Genomic DNA, 20,862 nt, shown 5'->3' on the forward strand with positions numbered 1-20,862 from the left:
GAGGCTTGAGGACAAGCCCGACCGCACGTCGTAGGTTTGCTTTGCTCGGAAACCTGCAATCGAAAAGCCACTCGCCAGAACGTCCCCGCCGCCGCCGCGACGCGGGAACGCCACACGGATTCCGGGCGTCGACGTCCCGCCCGGGGAACCGCGCTATTCCCGAGCCCTCTTTCGTCCGCCTTCCCGTCCGGGCCGGGGACGCGCGGAGACCGGGACCCGCCTGGCTGGGTTTTGAAAGGCGCGTATGGCTGGCTGACCCGCCGCTCTGACCCGGTGTTTAGTTTCCCTATTTCCCGTGCTTTTAGAGCAATCGTCTGATTTATCAAAACAGATCGGGTAACCGCGTCTTGGCCCTTTGGGACCCGGGGCGGGAGGTGTAGGCGGGAGCTTGCGTTCTTCGGAAGCTTCTCGGCAATAATCGGATCCGGGGGGTCGGGGGAGGGATCCGCTTAAAGCGTCGTCCCTGCGTCGATTTATCACCTCACGGAGCAGCGCGGCGGAGTGGAAGGAGCCCGTGCCTGGGAGTCGGAGGTCACGGGTTCTGATCCCGCTGTGGGACCCCCGGGCAAGTCACTTCACTGGGCCTCGGGGACCTCACCTGCGAAATGGGGACTGAGTCTGGGAGCCCCACGTGGGACAGGGACGGTGTCCAACCTGATGTGCTGCATCTACCCCGGCGCTCGGCACGTAGTAAGCGCTTTCCAAATTCCACGGTCAATGCGATGATGATGACGATGATTATTCCGTCGCCTCTACGGGGTCTTTTTTGGGGAGAACCTGCCCCGGAAACCCACGCCTCGGGAATAGTAATAGCCTGGCTTTGGGGCTAAGAGACGGGCCCGGCAGGGGACCCGGGTCCTTGTCCCGGCTCCGCCACCTGACCGCCGGGTGACCCGGGGCAAGTCGCCGAGCTTCTCTGGACCTCGGTTCCCTCGTCCGTAAAATGGGGGTGAGGGCCGAGCCCCGCGTGGGACGGGGACCGTTTCCAGTCCGACCGACTTGGATCGCTCCCAGCGCGTGGTACGGTGCCCGGCCCATAGTGAGCGCTTAACAGATGCCGTTAAAGAGATCACCGTAATTAGTGTGGTATTTATGAAGTGCATCCCGGGTGCCAGAACGCTGTGCTTAGCTCTGGGCCAGATATAAAATAATCAGATTGGACCCCGCCCCTCCCCCGTCCCCCCCCCCCCCCCGGGGCTCGTCATTTCAGAGGCGGGGAGAGCAGGTGTCTTAACCCCATTTTACAGACGAGGAAACTCGGGCTCGGGGCGGTTCGGCGACTCGCCCGAGATCCCAAGCGAGCCACGGGGAGCCGCCGGCATTAGAACCCGGGGCGGGTCCCGATCCCCGGCTGCCGCTCTTTCCCCCCCGGGGCGCTCGGCGAGGCGGTCGGTGGGAAGTCGATCTCTCTCACGGCAAAGCCATTTTCCCCCCGAAGCTGAAAATCAAGGAAGTATTGGAAACGTGGGCCGGGGAGTTGGGGGACCCGACTTCTGATCCCGGCTCCACCACTCGCCTGACGTGGGGCCTTCGGCGGATCACCTGACCTCTCTGTACCTCATATTCATATTCGTTAGTATTCATGGAGCGCTCGCTACGTGCGGAGCACCGTACTAAGCGCTTGGAACGTACAGATCGGCCGCGGACAGAGACGGTCCCTGCCCATTGACGGACCTACGGCCTAATCGGGGGAGACAGCGTCTGCTTCGTCTGTAAACTCTGGGCGAAATCCTCCTCCCCCCGGCTGAGCCTCAGCTGGGACAGGCACTGAGCCCAACCTGGTTATCTCGTATCTACCCCGGGACTCGGCACAGTGCTTGGCAGACAGTGAGCGCGCAGACGCGTACCGTCAAAAAATAGAGAATCAAAGAAACGTCGTGTAAATGGGTACGGAAGAAGAGGAGTTGAGATCATTTAGTTCTCGGCACTCCCCCGACACATATATTCGTCAGCGCTTAGAACGGTGCCTGGCACATAGTAAGCGCTTAACGAATGCCGTAATTATTCTTATCCTGTCTCCTTTCCCTTTCCCTCCCTCCGTCTCGGAGGGTGACGCTTGGATCGTGAGTTGAATTCATTCAGCATTCTTGTCTCTCCTTCGGTATATTTTGCCCCTCATCTCGAGAAGCGGCGCGGCTCGGTGGAAAGAGCCCGGGCTCGGGAGTCCGAGGTCGCGGGTTCCAATCCCGGCTCCGCCGCCTGTCAGCCGGGTGACCTCGGGCGGGCCGCCTGACTTCTCCGTGCCACAGTCGCCTCATCTGGAAAATGGGGATTGAGACTGGGACCCCCACGTGGGACAACCTGCTTACCTTGTGCTTCGAGCACTGCTCAGAGCAGTGCTCGGCACGTAGGAAGCGCTTAACAAGTGCCATCGTTGTTATCATCATCATCTCGGCGGAGTAGGTAAGCGCCTCTTCCGGAAGATGACATTCGACTCGTACTTTAGGGAGCAAAAGCCTTCAAGATGTGGGCTTTCATTTTTTTTTATTTGTAACCCGGCCCCCTTTCGGTGTCAGGGAAGAGGCCGCGTCCAAATCTGTCAGGTCCGGACGGGTCCCCGCCTAATCGGAGAAACTTCACGGAGTACTTCAGGTCACCGCGGGCCTGACCTCACGCAGGAAGCCCTCAGCGAGTACGATTGATTGATACCCCCCAAATTACGGGCTCTGGGGGTCCGAGAGGAGAGGGCTTCTAGCAGCGGGGGAGAAATCGGGAATTGGGAAGGGTTGGGATGGCGGGGGATTAAGAGAACCGGCTCTGATTTAAGAGGTAGCGAACGATAGAAGAAGGAGAATCAAGTCCGGGGGAGGAGGCGCGGAGAGTCCAGGGCCGAAGGGAACATACCGAGGATGGCGTCTGGGGCTCGGCTGACGGCGGGGGGAGGGACGGGAAAGAAAAAGAGCCGGCAAAGGAGAAGGTGGGTTCGGACCCCGGGGAACACGGGGTCCCTGACGTCTTGGCTTGAAAGAACGTCTCGGAGGAGGAGGGTCAGCCACGTCTGTCGAGCCGGGTCGTTCTCGTCACGGTCCTCAGATAAGCGATTTTCGTTTGGCGGGGCCGATTTCAGAAAACGGAGGCCCCACGTTAGCGAGAAAACCTTGGCTTCGTGAGCCTGAGCCCGTATGCGGGGACCACCCTTCCCCGATTCGGCGCGTCTGGCTGTGAGGGGAGGATCGGACCGCGCAAGAAGTACTTGACGAATACATTATTTTCTCCTCAGCCCGGGCTGAAGGTGGCCGGAGCCAGGCCTCTCCTCCCCTTCCCCGGGCATCCCGCTGCCCCCGCCCTCCCCCAAGGCCGCCGCCCCGGCCCCCCCATCCGGGTAGCGGCCGGCCGGTGGCCAAGCGGTGTCCCGGGCCTTCCTCGGCCCCCGAGGCTTACGGCTTGCGAGCCGCCGGTTGGCATCTCTGGCTAAGCAGCGAGCCGTCCCGCGAGCCCGGGGCAGGTGGCGAGAGTAAGGGTCGAGGAGGACGGCGTCCCGCCGGGGGCGGGGTACGGCAGCCACGTATCCCGTGACTCTCGAGCGCGGGAGGCCGAAGGCTCCTCCGCGGGCCATCCGGAAAGGGGAGGCCCGACCCCGGCGGGACCCCCGCGGGTCACGGGTCACCGAGTTCGGAGGTCGGAGGCCAGATTAATCACCCGAGGTGTGAGGGCGCCTTCCCGGGCCCCCGCTCGGATTTCGGCAGTAGACCGGGTCCGGCCCGCGAGGCCTCGGGCTTCCTCGAGGGTATTTATTTATATTCTCCGCCCGCAGCCGTAAGAGCTTAGGAGGAGGAGAGGGCCACGGGCTCACTCTTGGCCGGCGAGTCTGTTTGCGAGGTGGTGGGGTTAATGTGGCAATAGGCGAGGCTTCCGAGAGACTCCGGGATGGAATCGTTACGTGCTCTCGCTGCGGATTTATGAATCTGACCCGAGGCGGCCGTTTCTTCACCGGCAGAAGGGGTGGGAGTCTGGGTTGAACCCTAAACCCCGAGTGGCCGTCCCTCTTAATTAGTTGGCCGTTCAAACCAGGGGTTGTCTTCTGACAAAGAAAAAGATACAGAAAAAACCCCCAACCGCAGAGGAGTCTTTTCTCTTCGTGCTTGAGCCTCTCATGGGAGGAAACTATAAAAGAGGTTATCGGAGGGGAGGGGGAAAAAAAACAACAACCCGGGACGACTTTCAGAGCCAGGAGGAGTCGCGCGTGAACTCACCGCCGCTCTTAGGATCGAGTCGGGTGAGAGAGGATTTGCTCGGCTCCTCCTCTTATCGGTGGGAAGCAGCGTGGCCTAGCGGAAGAAGAAGCGTGGGTCTGGGTTCTAGTCCCGGCTCTGCCACTTCCTTGCTCCGGAGCCCCGGGCGAGTCCCTTAGCTCTTCTGGGCCGCGGTTTCCTCAGCCGCAGTGGGGAACCAATACCCGTTTCGCCCTCCTTCTTAGACCGGGAGCCCCGTGTGGGCCGGGGACTCTGTCTGACCTGATTATCTTGTATCTCCCCCCCCCGCCCCCGGCGCCTAGGAGAGTGCCGGGCGCTGGGGACGAAGACTGTGAGCCTCTCAGGGGCAACCCGATGACCCCGTATCTCCCCCAGCGCTTAGAACGGTGCTCCGCACAGAGTGAGCGCTTAACAGATACCAACGTCATCATTATCATTATTACCGTTATTGACAAAGAGCGTAATTACCAGTAATTATTCACGGGAGCGACCCAGCTGTACGTCACAGTGACGACGGCATGTACCGACGACCCAGTGCGCCGTACGGAGCACTTGGGAAAGTGGAACTGAGGCACGGGCTCTCTCTCTAGACCGTGAGCTCGTCGGGAGCAAGGAACGGGCAGGACGACTCCGTTGTACCCTCCCAAGCCCCTAGGAGAGCGCCCTGCCCCTCGTAAGCGCTCGAAAAACCGGCTCGCCGTCGGCTTCATTCGTTCGGTAGCATCTATTGAGCGCCGACCGTGTGCAGAGCACCGTACCGGGCGCTCGGAATGTACGACTGGGCAACGGACGGAGACGATCCCTGCCCGTCGACGGGCTCACGGTGTGATCGGGGGAGACAGGCGGACGAAAGCGAGCTTAATGGCAGTAAATAGAATCAAGGGGAGGGGCGCCTCCTTAGCAAAACAAATAGGGTAATAAAAATAGATGCAAACGAGCGATCCCCCTGTCCCCTCCTGCCTTACCTCAGTGCTGTCCCACCGCGTCCCAGCCTGCACGCGCCGCTCCTCTAACGCCAACCCACTCCCGGTACCTTGATCTCGTCCGTCTCGCTGCCGACCTCTCGCCCGCATCCGGCCTCCGGTGCCTCTCCCCCTCCGCATCCCAGAGACGATGACTCTCCCCGCCTTCGAAACCTTCCCGGAGGCACAGCTGCCGAGAGGCCTTCCGCGCCTGAGCCCTCGTTTCTTCTTCCTCCTAATAATTACCGTGGTACCCGTTAAGGCGCTCACTACGTGCCAGGCGCTGCACTAAGCCCTGGGGTGGATGCGAGTCCTCCCGCTCCCTTCTGCGCCACCCGTCAACTTGGATTCGCCCCTTTCGTTCCCCCACCCCGTCCCTCAGCCCGGCAGCACTTAGATCCACGTCCGCCATGACGTCCGCCCCCCCCCCCCCCCTCGAGACCGTAAGCTCGATGCGGGCGGGGAGCGTGTCTCCCGACTCCGTTCCGTCGTGCCTTCCCGAGCGCTCAGTACAGTTCCGCGCACGTAGTCGGCACCCGGCAAATGCCATCGATGGATAGATGTTGATATACGCCCGGTCTAGGGTTGCCACTTTGGGTCCAGGTCGAAGGCCGGCAGGGCCGATCCCGGTAAGGGACTCGGCCCCGAAGAGACAGCCGGACCGTCCTCAACTCGAGTGGTCCCGGACCCGTCACCGCCCCTCGGGTGGGAGGGAAGCTCTGACGGGAGGCCACCCTGTGCCCGAGACTCCCTCCCCTCCTACCTGCAGCTCTCCCCAGAAGGCAGCCTTTTCAGAAGGAAAATCCCGTCATCTCCGTCGGCTTCCTGACAGCTCAAGGACGTCAGACAGCGGCAGTTCAAGAGAAGCACCGGCCATTAGAAACCCCCCCCGGAAACTTTCCCTCGCCACCAGATACACCGGCGTGAATTGCTCGGCGTTTCCCGAAACGGAATCGATCTGGGCCAGGTCCCCGGGTTTCTCTGAAGCGCTAATGAAAAGATTCCAGGCGCATCTCTTTCAGCCAGTCGACCGTCGCCCCACACGGGGTGCGGGCCCACCCGAGTCGGTCTTTCCGGTGATCCGTCCCTTTCTTGGGGGCCTCGTCGGAGAGCACCTAGGGGGAGCGGGGCGGAAATAACACCCGCCACCGGGTCGAGGCGGGCGTAGAACGACCCCGGGGTTCACGTAGGGTGGTGACACCTCCGTGAGCCCCGAGAGATTAGCCGCACTCGGAGGCGCCCGGAGGGCCGCTTCTCGGGGCCAGCGTTGTGACCCCTGATCGCTAAATCCTCCCTCCGCCTACGTACACGTATACGTGGGAGAAATTGCACGTATTTATAGAGCTGTATTCCGTAAATCCACTATGCCAGGGTCCCGTACTAAGGGCTTGGGAGACTTCAGTTGTCGTAGAAAGACCCAGCTCCTGTACTCAAGTTAGGTGTGTGCTCCAAATCGAGGCTGTCAGCTCTTTGCGGCCAGGGATCGAGCCCACCGACCTGCCACCGAGGTGTCGGGCGGTAATAATAATGGCGGTATCCGTGAAGCGCTTACTACGCGCTAGGCTACCGCGGTGGGTAAGGGGAGGTTGGACGCGGTCCGCGGCCCACACGGGGCTCACGGTTTTCGCCCTCATTTTATAGACGAGCCGACCGGGGCACGGAGGAGTGAAGTGACCCGCCCCGGGTCCCAGAGCAGACAAGTGGCGGATATACGAAAGGTATATCCTTAAGTGGGTTCAGGTGAACGGGGCCTGGTTTGTTTTCCCTCGGTGAATCGCCACGTTCCACTCCCCTCCACCATCCCTCTTTCTTCCCCGTCAGCCTCTTACTCGAGTCGGAGCCCAGAACGTCCACCGAGCAGCCCCGTGATGATGATGGTACGCGTTAAGCGCTTGCTGCATATCCAGCACTGCCCTAACCGGGGTAGATAGAAGCTAATCAGGTGGGACACGGGCCCTGTCCCACTTGGGACTCATTTTACGGGGCCGCCGAGCTCAGCCCAGAGCCATTCGAAAAGGGAAGCCCGCGGTTGCGGAGAATGCCGGGCCAGAGTTTTCCCGAACCCGTCCAGGCAGGGAAACCCCTGGGAGCTGGTTCTTTTCCCCCCGAAGAGGAGTCTGAGACTGCTGAGAAGGCAGACGGAGAATGAATTCACATCTGAGCTGCCATCTGGCGATCTCCCGGTCCAACCAGGATCCCGTCTGGGAACGGACTTGGAGAGGAAGGGTTATTCGAGTGCAGTCGGGGAGCGTCTTCGCCAGGGAAAGTGCCGACCTTCTTCGGTACCGGGAACAGCCAGCGCCCGTATCTTCTAGGCCTGAAGCATTTCCAGTCGGGGCCCTACGCACGACGACCACCGTTCCAGCACGTGGAGGAGAGTCTTAGTTTCTAGGTGGCAGGGCTGAGTCCCTCTCATTGCTGTCCCACACAGGCATCGCAGTCTCAATCCCCGTTGTGCCCGTGAAGTAACCGAGGCACGGAGAAGTCGAGTGACTCGCCCGGGGCCGCACGGCAGACGTTCAGGGGAGTCCGGATTGAGTCTGGAAGAGGATCGGTCGGGGGCGGGAGCCTGTTTCTGTTATATTTATATCATGACATTCATTTATCTATAACGTTTATATCCCGTCCACCTTTTCCGCGTCCAAGATGGTTCTAGGAGAGGTTTGATGGGAATTTTTTTTTTTTTTTATGATATTCGTTTAGCACTTACTGGGAGTCAGACACCGTTCTAAGTGCCGGGGAAGATGCAAGTTAATTAGGTCGGGCACAATCCCCGTCCCGCATGGGGCTCACGGTCCGGGTAGGAGGGAGAAGAGGAGAACGGAGGCTCGGAGAAGTGAAGCGGCTTGCCCGAGGTCACACAGCCGGCATCTGGCAGAGCTGGGATTAGAACCCAGATCCGCTGACCCCCGGGCCCGGGCCCTTTCTACCAGGCCGCGTTCCTTCCCCGTGTCTGTGTGATTCGGGGTCCACGGTCGTGTGGATCCGGTTCGAGGTGAGTTTCATTCCATCTGCGGGCCGGTCTCGTTTCGGTCGTCGTTACCGTTGTTATTGTATGCTTCCTATCTGCTCTGCGCTGCTCTGAGCGCCGGGTAGATACAAGTTAATCAGGTTGGGCAAAGTCCCTGTCCCAGGTGGACCTCGCGGTCTAAGTAGGAAGGGAAACGGGTATTGAATCCCCATTTTACAGTCGAGGAAAGGGAGGGGAAGGGAAGTGACTTGCCCAAGGTCCCGCGGCGGGCGACTGGCGGAGCCGGGATTGGAACCCGGGTCCCCCGGTCCCGTCCCCCCCCCCCCCGGGCCCGGGCCCTTCCCACTAGGCCGCGCCGCTTCTCCCGGTCATCCATTGTAACCCGACGCACTGCCCCGACCTTTCCGCCTCCCGTCCCTAACGCTCCCCTCGGGGCACCGGCCGTGGACCTCCCGCCCGTGGACCTGCTGCCGTTTCTTCGACCCGCACGGCGTCCCGTGGAAACGGATTCCATCTGGCCACCACCTGCTGGGCCAACAGAAGTTTCCGTTCGTCTGTTCTGACTCTGCCACCTTCAAGCTCCAACGGGTGCCGGCTCGGCCCGGTCGCGTGGGATTCGGGGAACCGTAACTGCGTTTGCACTCTGCCCGCGCCCTAACGCCGACTCCTCTGTCTTTCACGAGACGGATCGGTTCCGCCCCCGAGCCTCCCGTATCTGTCGGTCTCCTCGGAGTCGCGTCGTGCTCTCCGAAGCGGTCGGCCCGGCGCTCTGCGCGGAGTAAGCGCTCGGTAAACGCCGGCCGTCGGCTGACTGATCGGAGACTCGGTTCGGCGGGGCGCCCTGAGAACGAGGAAACCGAACGGTCCCTTTTTGGATCGAGGGTCATTTTACCCTTTTTAGGATCACGCCCCCGCAACGTGGGATTTTAGTCCGTCTCGGGCCTCGCTGTGCGCGGGAGCGGTACGCCGAGGGTTCGGTAGCGCAGAGCTGGGCTCACGGATCCTTCTCCTCCCCGCCCCCGCCCCACCACTTCCGCCGAGTTCTCCGTCCAAGCCGGAGACCCGAACCGTTCGACCGCTTCGTCCAACGGAGATACGTGTTTAAAAGGGGCGAAGCGGTCGGGTAACTCGGGCCCCCCCCCCCCCCCCCGTTTTTTTTTTCCAATCGAAATAAAACAAAAAGAAGTGGGAATTCGAAATCCGGTCTTTCCGACCGGTGGAAAATGCGGAGCCGGAGGAGGCCAACCTAAATCGAAAGTAGCCCCGTGGTCACGCACTCAGCCAGGGCGAGAAAGGGTTTCCACCCGGCCCGGAATAGAGACGGGGCGTCTGGCGACCCGGAACCTCACGGCGGGGGAGAGTGGGCCGGCGAGAGATGAGTAGAAACGGTCGGGCCGGCGAGCATCTCGCACGGACGGTAGTCGCGAGGGGGTTTTAGGGAACCACGAGCGGGGCCCTGGATTTCCAGAACGCCGGGGCCGGCCTCTGGGGCAGGAGGAAACCGAGCCGGCGGGGGAACGTCTCCGAGCGGACTCCGACGCCGGCGGCCGTCACCGGCGGCCCCCGCGCCCCCCGCCGGATTCCTACCCCAGGTGGGCGGGAGCCCATTTGCCCCTTGTAAAAACCCCTCGCTCGGAACAAAGGGGAACGCCACGTGGCGCGGAATGCTCGTTTGTAAGGGCCTCCTTTCCTTTGCTCTCGCTCCAGGCACCCCAGGATCCATTTCAGAACGGGGCTTATGGACGCTCACCTCTACTGCCTGAGAAAATACGTCGTGGACTTCCTCGTCGAAAACAGGTAAGAGTCGGGGGGCGGGGGGGGCGAGAGGCAGAACGACCCCAGAACGTGGGCTCGAACCCCCTCCCCGGCCCCCGGCCCCCCCCCCCCCCCCCCGGATTCTGAAATCCTGGGCCGCTCCCGCCTCGGATCGACCAGTTGGACGAGCGACCCGCGTCGCGCGGCAGCGGTTTTCCTCTTTGTTTCCGGAATCAAAGCAAGCGGGCAGAACACGTTAACGGGTCTCGGACTAGGACCACGTGAGGTTCCTGAAGGTTTTGCTCGAGAACCCGTCCCCGAGAAGCGAGAGGCGAGGAGTTTTCCGGGCCTGTCCCTTCTTGACCGATCTAAGAACGTAGCCCCCGTTCTCCTACGACAGAACCGCGCCGTTCTCTTCCCCCGAGGATTCCTGGGCGACGAGAGAGGGCGCGTACGTTTTCTGCCCTTCTCTTCTCTCCGGCGCACTCGCCGTTTGCCCCGTAGTAATCGTCTTGGCCCGCTCTCCCCTCTCCGCTCCCGGTCACCCCGCAGATGGGCTATCTCTGCGGCATCCTACGTTCTGAATTTCAATATGGGAAAACAAGCTCGGAGACCACCCACGAAGGGGAAGAAAAGAAAAAAGGGAAATCGCTCCCCGCTCCCTCTCTCCCCCCCGCCCTCCCCCGCCCGCCCTCTCCTCCCCAAATCCATTTATGGAAAGAAGCAAAACCCCGAGTGTGACTTTTCGTGGAATGGAGAGAAATCACAGGCTCTTCTTAAAACAGAGTAATAGGGACTAGTTTGTATTCATAGAAGAATTCAGAGGGGTTTTTTCTTCTCGTTCCCCCTCCCGTCTGCTGGGCCCGGAGCCGACAACGATTCTTTGTTACCGGGGAAAATGCCCTCCGCCGCCGTTTTGTCTATTTTTCTTCTCCGACTGGGGACGGTGGGGCTGCGGGCCCGCTCGGCCCGCCCGGGGTCGGCCCGGTCTCCTTGCCAGAGCGGGGGGGGGGGGGCGGGGGGGCGTCGGGGGAGAGAAGCGGTTTCTAGCGGACCCGGCCGGGGAGGGTGGGACCCCCACCCCGACCCGAACCTCCTCGCCCGATTCTCCGCCCCGGGTGAACCGGCCGGGCCCACGCCCGCCCGAGCCGGGCTCCGGGCCGGGCCCGACGTTGGCGCGGCGGGCCTGAGCCCTCCCGAGGGCGGCAGAGCGAGGCGTCGTCGGTAGGCCCGGTCGGGACGGTTCCCCCGGCGTTCCTCCTCCTCCTCTCTTCCCAGGTGCACCCGCTCAGGGCTCTGGACCGTGCCACGCGCCATTCCTTCAGTCCCCTTCGCTCCCACCAGGTCCCGGCCCGCACACCCCGCTCCTCTCCCGCCCGCCCGCTACTGGTCCGTACCTCCGTCTCGTCTATCCCCCCGCCGACGCCTTGCCCACGTCCTCTCTCGGCCCCGGGACTCCCTCCCCCTTCGGACGTCGCCGTCCGCCGCGCTCCCCACCTTCAGAACCCTCCTGCGGTCCCAGCTCCTCCTGGAGGCCTTCCCTGGCGAAGCCCCGAGCCCAGTCGGCCCTCCCCTCCGCGGCGAGCGCGCGCTCGGCCACGAACCCTCCAGGTGCTCGGACGCTCCGCCGGGCCCCACGACGCTTACGTACGTTTCCTGATTCTCCGCCGTCCGGCCTCTCCGCGATCCATTTGAATGTCCGGCTCCCCCCGTGGACTCTTAAGATCCTCGAGGGCGGGGATCGCGTCTGCCGACTCCGTGGACGGCGGCGCCGGCGACTGCGAAGCGCTTACCGTGTAGCCAGCCCCGGGCTAAACGCAGAGGTAGAGAGAAGGTGATCGGGTCCTACCTGGGACCCCCGTCCTTCAGAACCGCCCGTCCTTCCCCCGGGTTCGTCGCCTCTCCCGTCGGCTCCGCTGGTCTCTGAGAGCGGGCGGTTTTGCCGGTAACGAATCGGTCGACCGATGGATTATCAGACGCCCCCCCCCCCCGCCCCTCCCGGCGACACCGAGGCCCGATCTTGTCCCGGTGGCCGGGCCCGGGCGGTTTGGGTAGCTCTGGCTGACACCCGGGGCGGGGGGCGGTCCGAACGGTCTCCGGAAGGTGACCCGGGTCGGGGAGAGAGAGGGGACCGGGCCGCGTGCCGGCTCTTCCGTTTTTCAACGGTATCTGCTGAGCGCTTACCCCGTGCCAGGCGCCGCACTGGGATGGAGCCACGGTAACCGGGTGGTCCCGCGTGAGGCTCACGGGCCTGGAGGGAGGAGGAGTTTAATCCCATTTTACAGTCGAGGTAAGGGGCCCAGAGCAGCCCAGCCACCTGCCCGAGGTCTCACGGCAGACAAGGGGCGGGGCCGGGATCAGGACCCGGGTCGCGCTCGTTCCCGTTGGGCCACGCCGCCTCTCCGGCTCAGCGGGAGCACCTCTCCCCGAAAGACGGGCGAACCCCTCGGCCCGCTTCCGGAAGAGCCCGGGTTTGCCCGACGGCGCGATCGGCACCCCCGGGATTCAGCGTCTCTTCTGCCGTCCTCCCTCCCAGGCGCTCGGGTCAGTGCCCCGCACGCGGAAAGCCTTCCCCGAACACCGCCGACCGAGGACCGACGGATCGATGGACGCGGGGCACCCGGCCCCTCCTGCAGTCAGTCCTTTCTCGCGAGCGCTCGCCGGCGTACAGAGGACCGTGTCGGCCGAATCTCTTCACCGTAGGCCGGTGCGGTCCCCTGGAGGAAGCTCTGTGTTTCTTCTTTCGGTTTCGGTGGGTTTTTTACAACCGGCATCTGTTAAGCGCTCGCCCCGTGCCGGGCGCTGTGCTGGACGCTGGGGTGTGTATAAGCCGACGAGGTCGGACGGGGTCTGTGTCGCCCGTGGGGCGCTCGGTCTTCGCCCCCATTTTACGGATGGAGTAGCCGAGGCCCCAAGAAGCGAAGGGACGTGCCCGGGGTCCCGCGGCGGACGCGCGGCGGGAGCCGGGATCGGGACCCAGGTCCGTCCGACGCCCGGGCCCGGGCCCCGTCCACGGGACCGCGCCGCTTCTCACCCGCACCTGTGCTCCTCTTCCCCCACCGATGAGGTCCGTCTCCCCTCCGACCGGTCCGGGACCGTTTTCCTGGCGCCCTCGGGTCCTTCGCTCACGGAAAACCAGCTCCCCGGCCGGTCTCGGCACGGCCCCCGGGGCCAGGTCCGGGAAGCCGGGCCGGAAGCCGACGGTCACCCGGGCCGCTTTCCCCGACCCCCGAGGCCCGGGCCTCGGCCGGGGGCGTGAGGGGGCCTCGATGATGGGGACGGAGAAGGGGGGGGACCGGCAGGTTGTGGAACCCGGTCCGGGACGAGGGACCCCGCGGGGGTCGGGCGCTCCGGGTGAGCGGAAGAGCCCGGAATGCGGTGAAGTGCCCCCGGCTTTGAGAGAGTCTATAATAAAATTTTTTAAAAGCCGAGGGAAGGGAAGGAGAGAGCGAGAGAGAGAAAAGGCCCTTGAAGGAGGCGGCCAAGGCCAGTGAAATGGTTTCCCTCCCGCTACGTGGATTCTGAATAAGTTAACTAATTAAGAGTTCTGTAGCGACAGAAAAAACCCCTCGACAGAATGAACCGAGTGTGGCCGTCTCGGGCCGTTCCGTGTGGCGAGGGGTTTCGGGGGCGGGGGGGGGGGGTGGTATTTTTTTTTTCCCCCTTAACTGACGGCGTGATCGATGCCCTCGTTTCAGGGAGTACACGGTGTAAAGGATTTGAGATGTGGGATTCGGCTGCTGACAAAGCCGTCGGCTTTACGCGAAGGCACCTCTCCACTTCCCTTCGGTAAAAGAAACAGGAACCCGATCAGAGGGAAAGGCAAGTTCCCCGAAGGTTTCGGGAGGGAAGGGCTGGTCACCGGGTCACCCCGGCGCAGCCCACCAACCTGTCGCAAAAGCCCGTGTTTTATCCGAACGCTTTCCCGGGCGCCGGGCCCCGAGGGTCTTCGCCCCGATCGTCAGTCATCCGGACTCCCCGGAAGGTCTGTCCCGTTGCCTAATTGCGCTTACTGTGGCGGGGTGGGGGCGGGGGCGGGGGGGGGTTCGGGCGTCCTCCCTCCCCCGGATTCCTCTTCGGCGGAGGCCCGCTCGCGTCGGTTCGTCCGGCCGTATTTACCGGGGGCTCACTGGGCGCGGGGCGCTCCACCGAGCAGTCGGGAGAGCAGAAGAGAGCGATGGAGAGACGCGTTCCCCGCCCGCGACGAGCTCGCGGTCCCCCCGCGTTACGGCCTGATGCCGTCGGAGCGCCTTACGCGCGGGGAACGTGCCCGCCAATTCCGTCCCGTCGTTGTGTCCCAAGCGCTCGGTAGAGGGCTCTGCGCGTCGTCGGTCGGTCGGCGGTACTGATAACGTCGGCGTCTGTTTAGCGCTTACTCCGTGCGGAGCGCCGTGCTAAGCGCCGGGGGAGATACGGGGTCCTCAGGTCGTCCCGCGGGAGGCTCCCGGTCTCGGTTCCCATTGTACACGCGAGGGCACCGGGAGGCGAAGTGACCCGTCCGAAGTCACGCAGCCGACGGACGGAGGAGCCGGGATTAGAACCCGTGACCTCCGGCTCCCGGGCCCGGGCTCCTTCCGCCGAGCCGCGCCGCCTCTGCCGAAGGGGACGCCGGATGCCCGGCGGTGCTCTCCGGGAGCCGGCGGGCCCCGCCTTCCGACCTCTTCCCTCCCGTCGTCGTAGCCCGAGCCTTCCAGCCCCTCCCCGCGCGGCTCCGGAGTCTCCCCTTACCTGGAGGGAGGACCCGACCTCCCCACCGCGGCCCGGCGAGAGGAGCAGGGGGATGGGAGCCGGGGGGCTCGCGATCGAGGGGAAGGGGTCGGATCCCCCCGCCGGAGCGTAGGCGCCACCCGGGCCGGGAAGGAGCCGCTCCCGGGCGGCGGCGCGGCCCGGTGGAGGGAGCTCGGGCCCGGGTTCCGATGCCGCTCCCTTAGTCGGACCGTGCCTCCGCCATCTGGGCTGTGAGCGCGCCGTGAGTCCGCCGACCCCGTCCCGTCGCACCCTCCCCGGCGCTCAGTCCGGGGCTCCGCGTGCGGTAGGGCGCTCCGAGGAAGACGGTGGACCGATGGGCCCATCGACCATCTCGCCTCCGAGACGGGGACGAGATCCCCGTTCTTCCTCCTGCTCAGACCGTGGGCTCGTGTGAGACGGTGGTCGGTTCCCGTTTGATTGTGCTCGCCTCCACCCCGGTGCCCGGCGCAGGGCTCGGCGCACGGCGGGCGCTTAACGGACAGTAAATACGGTTATCGGCGTCACTCGGTCCTGGGCGCCTGTTGGGCACCCGGGGAGAGAATAAGAAAGAAATAACTCTTAATAATAATAATGTTGGTATTTGTTAAGCGCTCACTGTGTGCCGAGCACCGTTCTAAGCGCCGGGGTAGACACAGGGGAATCAGGTCGTCCCACGTGGGGCTCACGGTCTTCATCCCCATTTTACAGATGAGGGAACTGAGGCGCGGAGAAGTGAAGTGACTCGCCCACGGTCACACAGCCGACAAGCGGCAGAGCTGGGATTCGAACTCATGAGCCCCGACTCCAAAGCCCGTGCTCTTTCCACTGAGCCACGCTGCTTCTCAAATAAAGTCCCCGCTCCCCGCGGGTCCCAAGACCGAGGCCGGCGGGGATACGCGGCCGGCGGAAGCGGTGGGGCCCGGTGGAAGGAGCCCGGGCCCGGGACCCGGGTTCCGATCCCGTCTCCGCCACCCGTCTGCCGCGTGACCCTGGGCGAGCCGCGACTTCTCCGGGCCTCGGGTTCCCCGTCCGCAAAATGGGGGTTCGGTGCCCGTTCCGCTTAGGCCGCGAGCCCCCCGTGGGACCTGGTTATCCGGTAGCCGCCCCAGCGCCCGGCACAGGGTACGTGCCTGACGGATGCCTCTTTTGAAAGAATAAGAGGGGCAGAGACCGCGCCTCTGGCGCCGGGGCGACGTCCGGCGCTCCGCCCGCGGTGGGCGTCGGCCGAATCCCGCGGCTGGATTTCCGGAGCCTCGGCTCGGATTCCGGGGTCGACAGCGGGGAGCGGAGGGATGGCCCCCGTCGGCCCTTCCTCCAAGAGGACCGCGCGTCCGAGCCGTCCTCCCGGGCGGCCTTAACGTGCGGGCAGCCGGGCGCCTGGCCGCGCTCAACCGCTGCCCTCCGCCTCGCTTTTATGGGCCCGGTGTTTGTCGTCACGCGCGCGCCCCGCCCCGCCCCCCCCCCCCCCCGAGGCCCAGGCGCGGGACGCGCCTGACGGCGTCCCCTTCCCCTCGCTCCCTCGAGCCGGAATTCCAGAACCCGGCCCCGAAGACAACCGGGGAGTCTCCGAGCGGGTTCTCTTCGGGAACTTCGGAGACCGAAGTCCGAGCTGTCGCCGCCCGAAAACGTCCCGGGTGGAGCGGCCGCGGGGAGCTCGGGGGGGGGGGCCCGGGGGGCCGCCGCCCTTTCGGCCCCCCGAACCCCCCAACCTGGGCAGCGGTCCGTTGGGGGGAGCGGGAAGGAGCCCCGGCCCCCGCATCCGTCAGCCGCCCCCCGGCCCGCACCCTACTCAGAATAGAAACGTATTTAAAAGTCAGGGCATCCGGGAGCGGACGAAGCCGCAGAGGCGACGCGCGGCCATCTCGTCCGTCGGACCGGGGGAGACCGTCTCGGCCGGGGACGGTAGAACGCCGTCGGTTGACTCGGTACCGTTTATCGAGCGCGTGCTGTGTGCGGGGCACCGGGCTAAACGCCTGGGAGGGTACAGATCAACGATGAACAGACGCACCCCGGCTCACAAGGAGCCTACGGGTCTACCGGGGAGTAGCCAGCGGGGCCCGGGCGGCGGGAGAAGAGCAGACGAGGGCACCCGGGAGCCCCTCGTCATTCTGAGGCAGGGCCGGAGGAGCGGACAGGCTCCCTTAGCCCCCCCGGTCGCCGCGTCCGGCTCAGCCTTCCTCTCCGGCCCCGAGCTGCCGTCCCAACCCGGTTCTGCTTAAAAAGAAACGTCGGCTCTGGGCTCGCGCTGCCGACGGAGTCCCGGAAGCCTGGACCGATCCTCACGGGCCCCTAACGTGACGACGATGGTCACCGTGGTGCTTGGTAAGCGCCTACCGTGTTTCGGACGCCGATCCGAGCGCTCGGGTCGCTCGCGCGCCGATCGGGTCGTCCGCGGTCCCTTCCCACGGAGGGCTCCCGGTCTTCATCCCCGTTTTACGGACGGGGGACCCGAGGCCCGGGGAAGCGAAGTGAGTGGCCCGGGTTCGCGCGGCAGGGCGGCGGAGCCGAGATCGGACCCCGGGTCCTTCTGGTTCCCGGGCCCGGGTTCTATCCGCTAAGACGTGCCGCTCCTCCGTGGACCGTTACGTCCGCGCGCGCGGGCACTCGCGGGGATACGCGCGCGGAGAACCCCCCCGGAACGCACACGACCCGGGACCCGTGCGGACACGAGCGCAGGACGTGCTTCGAGGATAACGCAGAGCACGCGGAGACCGCGACGGACACGGAACCGTGTCGAAATGGACACGTGAGCCGATCCGCAACCGCGGGCGGACCCCGGCCCGCGTGAGCGGGGGGCCCGGACCCTCTCGCGCGCGGCCCCGGGGCCGGCCCCGCGCACGGATGCGTGGGCACGGAGACCCGGGAGCCCCCCGCGGATGCGAACAGCGCAGTCCCCTCCAGCCGCCCGCTTTCGGACGTCTGGGAACCTCCGCTGCCGTTTTCCAAAGCCCCGCGAGCCTGTCGAGCGCGGCCTTTTCCCGCTTCGAATGCAAAAACCGAGACCGAGTTGTTTCGGTGTTTGGAGACGGATTTAAGAAAAAAAAGAAAGGGGTCGCATAGCAGCCCCGTTGTCTTACGGTTATTTTATGAAACATCTGCAGTTAGCGGATTATGGCGGAAATACACGACGTTAATCATAGGGGCCCCGGAGCAGGGTGCGCCTTTAAGAGAAACACTCGTGCCGGTCTGAGTTCACTCGCTAGCGCTATACTTAGCGTCAGATGGCACGGCAGAATCGTCAACGGCGAGGGCCCGGTGTCGGGTCGGCCTCCCAGCCGCGCGGTTTCGCCGAGGGGAGGAAGCGGGAGGGGAGCGGGCCGCGGCAGGATCCCCGAAGAGCCGCACTCCGGGGCATTCGTTCAGTCGCATCTCTCGAGCGGCCTGCTCCGTGCGTAGCGCCGCACCGGTCATGACGGCGGTACGCGTTAAGCGCCGGAGTTCGGTTCCGAGCGCCGGGGCGGGCGCGGGGCTCAAGGCCTCGGCCCTCCGCGGATGAGGGAACCGGGGCCCGGAGGAGCGAGGCGACCTGCCCGAGGCCGCCGGGCGGCGGGGCCGGGATCCGAGCCCACGACCTCTGACTCCCGAGCCCGGGCTCCCTCCGCTGAGCCGCGCCGCTTCTCGCGGCGCGACCGTGGGTCGCCTTCGGAATCCCTCGGGGATATTCGCGGACGCGCGTCGGCGTGGGCCCGCTTTAACCCGGACCCCGGGGCGGGATGGCTTTCTCCCACTGCCCCGGGGGCGTTCGGTCCCCGGAGGCGAGAGGCGAGTCTCGAGAGTGACGGGAAGCGGCAGAGTCACCGGGCCCCAGGGGTGAGCGCCCGGGGAAAAGGGTCACCGGGGACGGAATTTAGTCAGCGGCTGGGGGTCGGCCGTGGGCCTCGTCCGTTCCCCGTCTCGAAAGGCGGCCGCGACGGCCGAGCTTTCCGAGGCCGTCCACGACGGCCGCTCCGGTGCGAAGAGGGCACCTTCGGCCCGCCCGAGGCCCGGCGGTCGTTTCTCGGCTAAAGCGGGGGAAGGACCAGGCGATACGGAGTCCCGGGTGGGAGGCCATTAAGGGCCAGGAACGTGGCCGTTAAGTCCAGATCTCCTCCCGGCAGCCCGAGCGGTCGCCGCTGAACCGAGAGAAGGGATCAGGCTGCATCCCATCTTCCCCAACCTGCCGGACCTAATATCCAGATGTTCCAGAGAGGGAACCGTTCCCCGAATGAGGTTAACGTCCCCGGCGGCGAGACGCGAAGGGAACGTCGGGGCCGAATCTGCTCGGTCCGTTTCCCGCGGCCCAAGGCCGCCTCCTGCCCCCGGGGAAGCCCGCGGCCGGGCCGAGGGCGCGGATCTCCCCCCGCCGCTCCGTCCGAAACTCCGGGGAGGGACGCCCTCCCCGCCCCCCGATCCCGCTCCCCGGCGGGATCTTGTTCCCGCCGGGGGGGGGGGGGGGGCGACCGGCCTCGTCCCGACGGCGGGATCGATTTTGTTTTTTCTCGCGAGTGGCGCGACGGGGGAGGCCTGAGCCTCGTCGTCTACGGCCGAAGGGTTCCGCCCTCCGTGTTCCTCCGGGGGAGGGAGGGCCGGAATCCCGTAGGAACGCGGGCGGGGGAGGAGGGGGAAGGGGAGCCGTGCAGGGGAGGGAGAGCCCGCTAAAGTGGGGAAGAGCCCTCGCGCGGTCCGCGAGGCGGTACGCTGTACTCCGGGGCCCCCGCGGGTTTACGTTAAGGCGCTGCCCGGACTAAACCGGAGCGGTCGCTCTCTCGACGCCTTTCTGTCATCCCGACCGTCACCCGTGTCTCCTGGCGGGCTCTGCCGGGCCCGGCGGCCTGCGCGCGTCCGCCCGCGAGATGGCCTCCCAAGGGAACCTGCCCGGCGATCACCTGAGAGGGCGCACGTGTCGGCCGTATGGCGGGGCTCCTCCTCCTCCCCCCTCCCCCCCTCCCGCCCCCCCCCCCCCCCCGGCGTTAAAGCGGGCTTCGGGAATGAATGCTCGCCTGTGATTAGAACCGGTCCGTAAACAAACAGACAGCACGCTCAGGAAGCGCCCCGTGTGGGGCTGGTTCGGATCAGATGCCGGGACGGCTTCCAGAGGCGGAGACGCGGACGTGTTCGGCCGGGTTCGGACTTGAAACCGACCTCCTCGCGCGGATGAGGCCGCGGCACCGGGCCTTTCCCCTTCCCTCTGTTGCCTTGGCGGTGGTTGGCCTCCGAGGGCGGGGCCGGGGGGGGGAGGAGGGTCCGGCCGTCCGGGTCGCTCCCCCCGCCCCGGGCGGAACGGCTCTCGCTCGCCGATTTTTTGGAGTTCGCTCCCCGCACCGAAAGTCAACTCCAGAGACCGGAGAGGGGCGGCCGTCCGAGGAGGAACCTCCGCTGATTCCGTCCCCGCTTCACCCCTCTCGTGTTTTCCGAGCCCGAAATGGGACTCGTCGTCACTGCCTCGGATTTCGGTCGGGGGCTTGTTTTTCTCCTTTCTCCCGGAACACGTCCTCTCTCCTGGGCTCGGCGACCTCGACCCCCGCGGGCCGTTCCTTCGGGCTCGTGGGTCGGACGCCGTTCCGACCGCCGGGGTAGCTCCGGGCCGATCGGGGCGGAAACGGGCCCCGCTCCGCGCCGGGCTCACGGCCTAAGCAGGAGGGAGAACGGGAGAACCGAGGGGCGGGAGAAGTGAAGCGGAGCGACTTGCCCGGGGCCGCCCCGGCGGAGCCGGGATCGTGGACCCGGGTCCTCTGACTCCCGGGTCCGTGCCCTTTCCGCCGGGCCACGTTGCTCCCGTTTTATTTGCCTCTGATTTACCTCCTCCCTCCCTCCCTCCCTCCTCCACGTTCCCGAGAGTGGCCTCGTTCTCTCCGTCTCCCTGTCCCCGGCTCCTGTCCCGGCTTCAGGCCTCTCCCGTGGGGATTCCAGGGTTGTCGGCGTTTTTCCAGAATACGGAGCCGGAACCTCGCGGCCCCTTCCTGTGGTCATCGCGGTAGTTATTAAGCACCTCTTAGGTGCCGGGCACCGTACCGAGCCCCGGGGCGGATGCGGGCGAATCCGGTCGGACGCGGTCCGTGTCCCGCTCGGAGCTCCCGGTCTTCGTCCCCGTTTCACAGACGAGGGAACAAGAAGCCCGGAGAAGTGAAGTGACCCGCCCCAAGTCACCCAGCTGACAGGCGGCGGAGCCGCGGTCAGAACCCAGGTCTTTCTGACTTCCAGCCCTTCGCTCCGTCCGCTAGGCCGAGGCCTCGGAAACAGTTCCCCGCCGCGCTTCGGAGTGGCCCCGCGGCTC

The 20,862-nt window shown here is 65.3% G+C and overlaps 1 protein-coding gene across 3 annotated transcripts in view; it reads left to right on the forward strand.

Moving 5' to 3' along the window:
• The window catches only part of EIF2B3 (eukaryotic translation initiation factor 2B subunit gamma), a 128,683-nt gene that overhangs the window by 68,002 nt on the left and 39,819 nt on the right, over nucleotides 1-20,862 (forward strand). For 2 of the 3 annotated variants that reach the window (XM_029046837.1, XM_029046839.1), the window contains exon 6: nucleotides 9,834-9,923. The exons of the other annotated variant lie outside the window; for it this stretch is intronic. In XM_029046837.1, the coding sequence (XP_028902670.1) occupies nucleotides 9,834-9,923 (90 nt within the window). The remainder of the gene's footprint in view (nucleotides 1-9,833; nucleotides 9,924-20,862) is intronic. 3 annotated transcript variants of the gene reach the window in all.

The sequence above is a fragment of the Ornithorhynchus anatinus genome, chromosome 18 (assembly GCF_004115215.2).
Source record: "Ornithorhynchus anatinus isolate Pmale09 chromosome 18, mOrnAna1.pri.v4, whole genome shotgun sequence".
In the NCBI taxonomy this organism is placed as follows: domain Eukaryota; kingdom Metazoa; phylum Chordata; class Mammalia; order Monotremata; family Ornithorhynchidae; genus Ornithorhynchus; species Ornithorhynchus anatinus.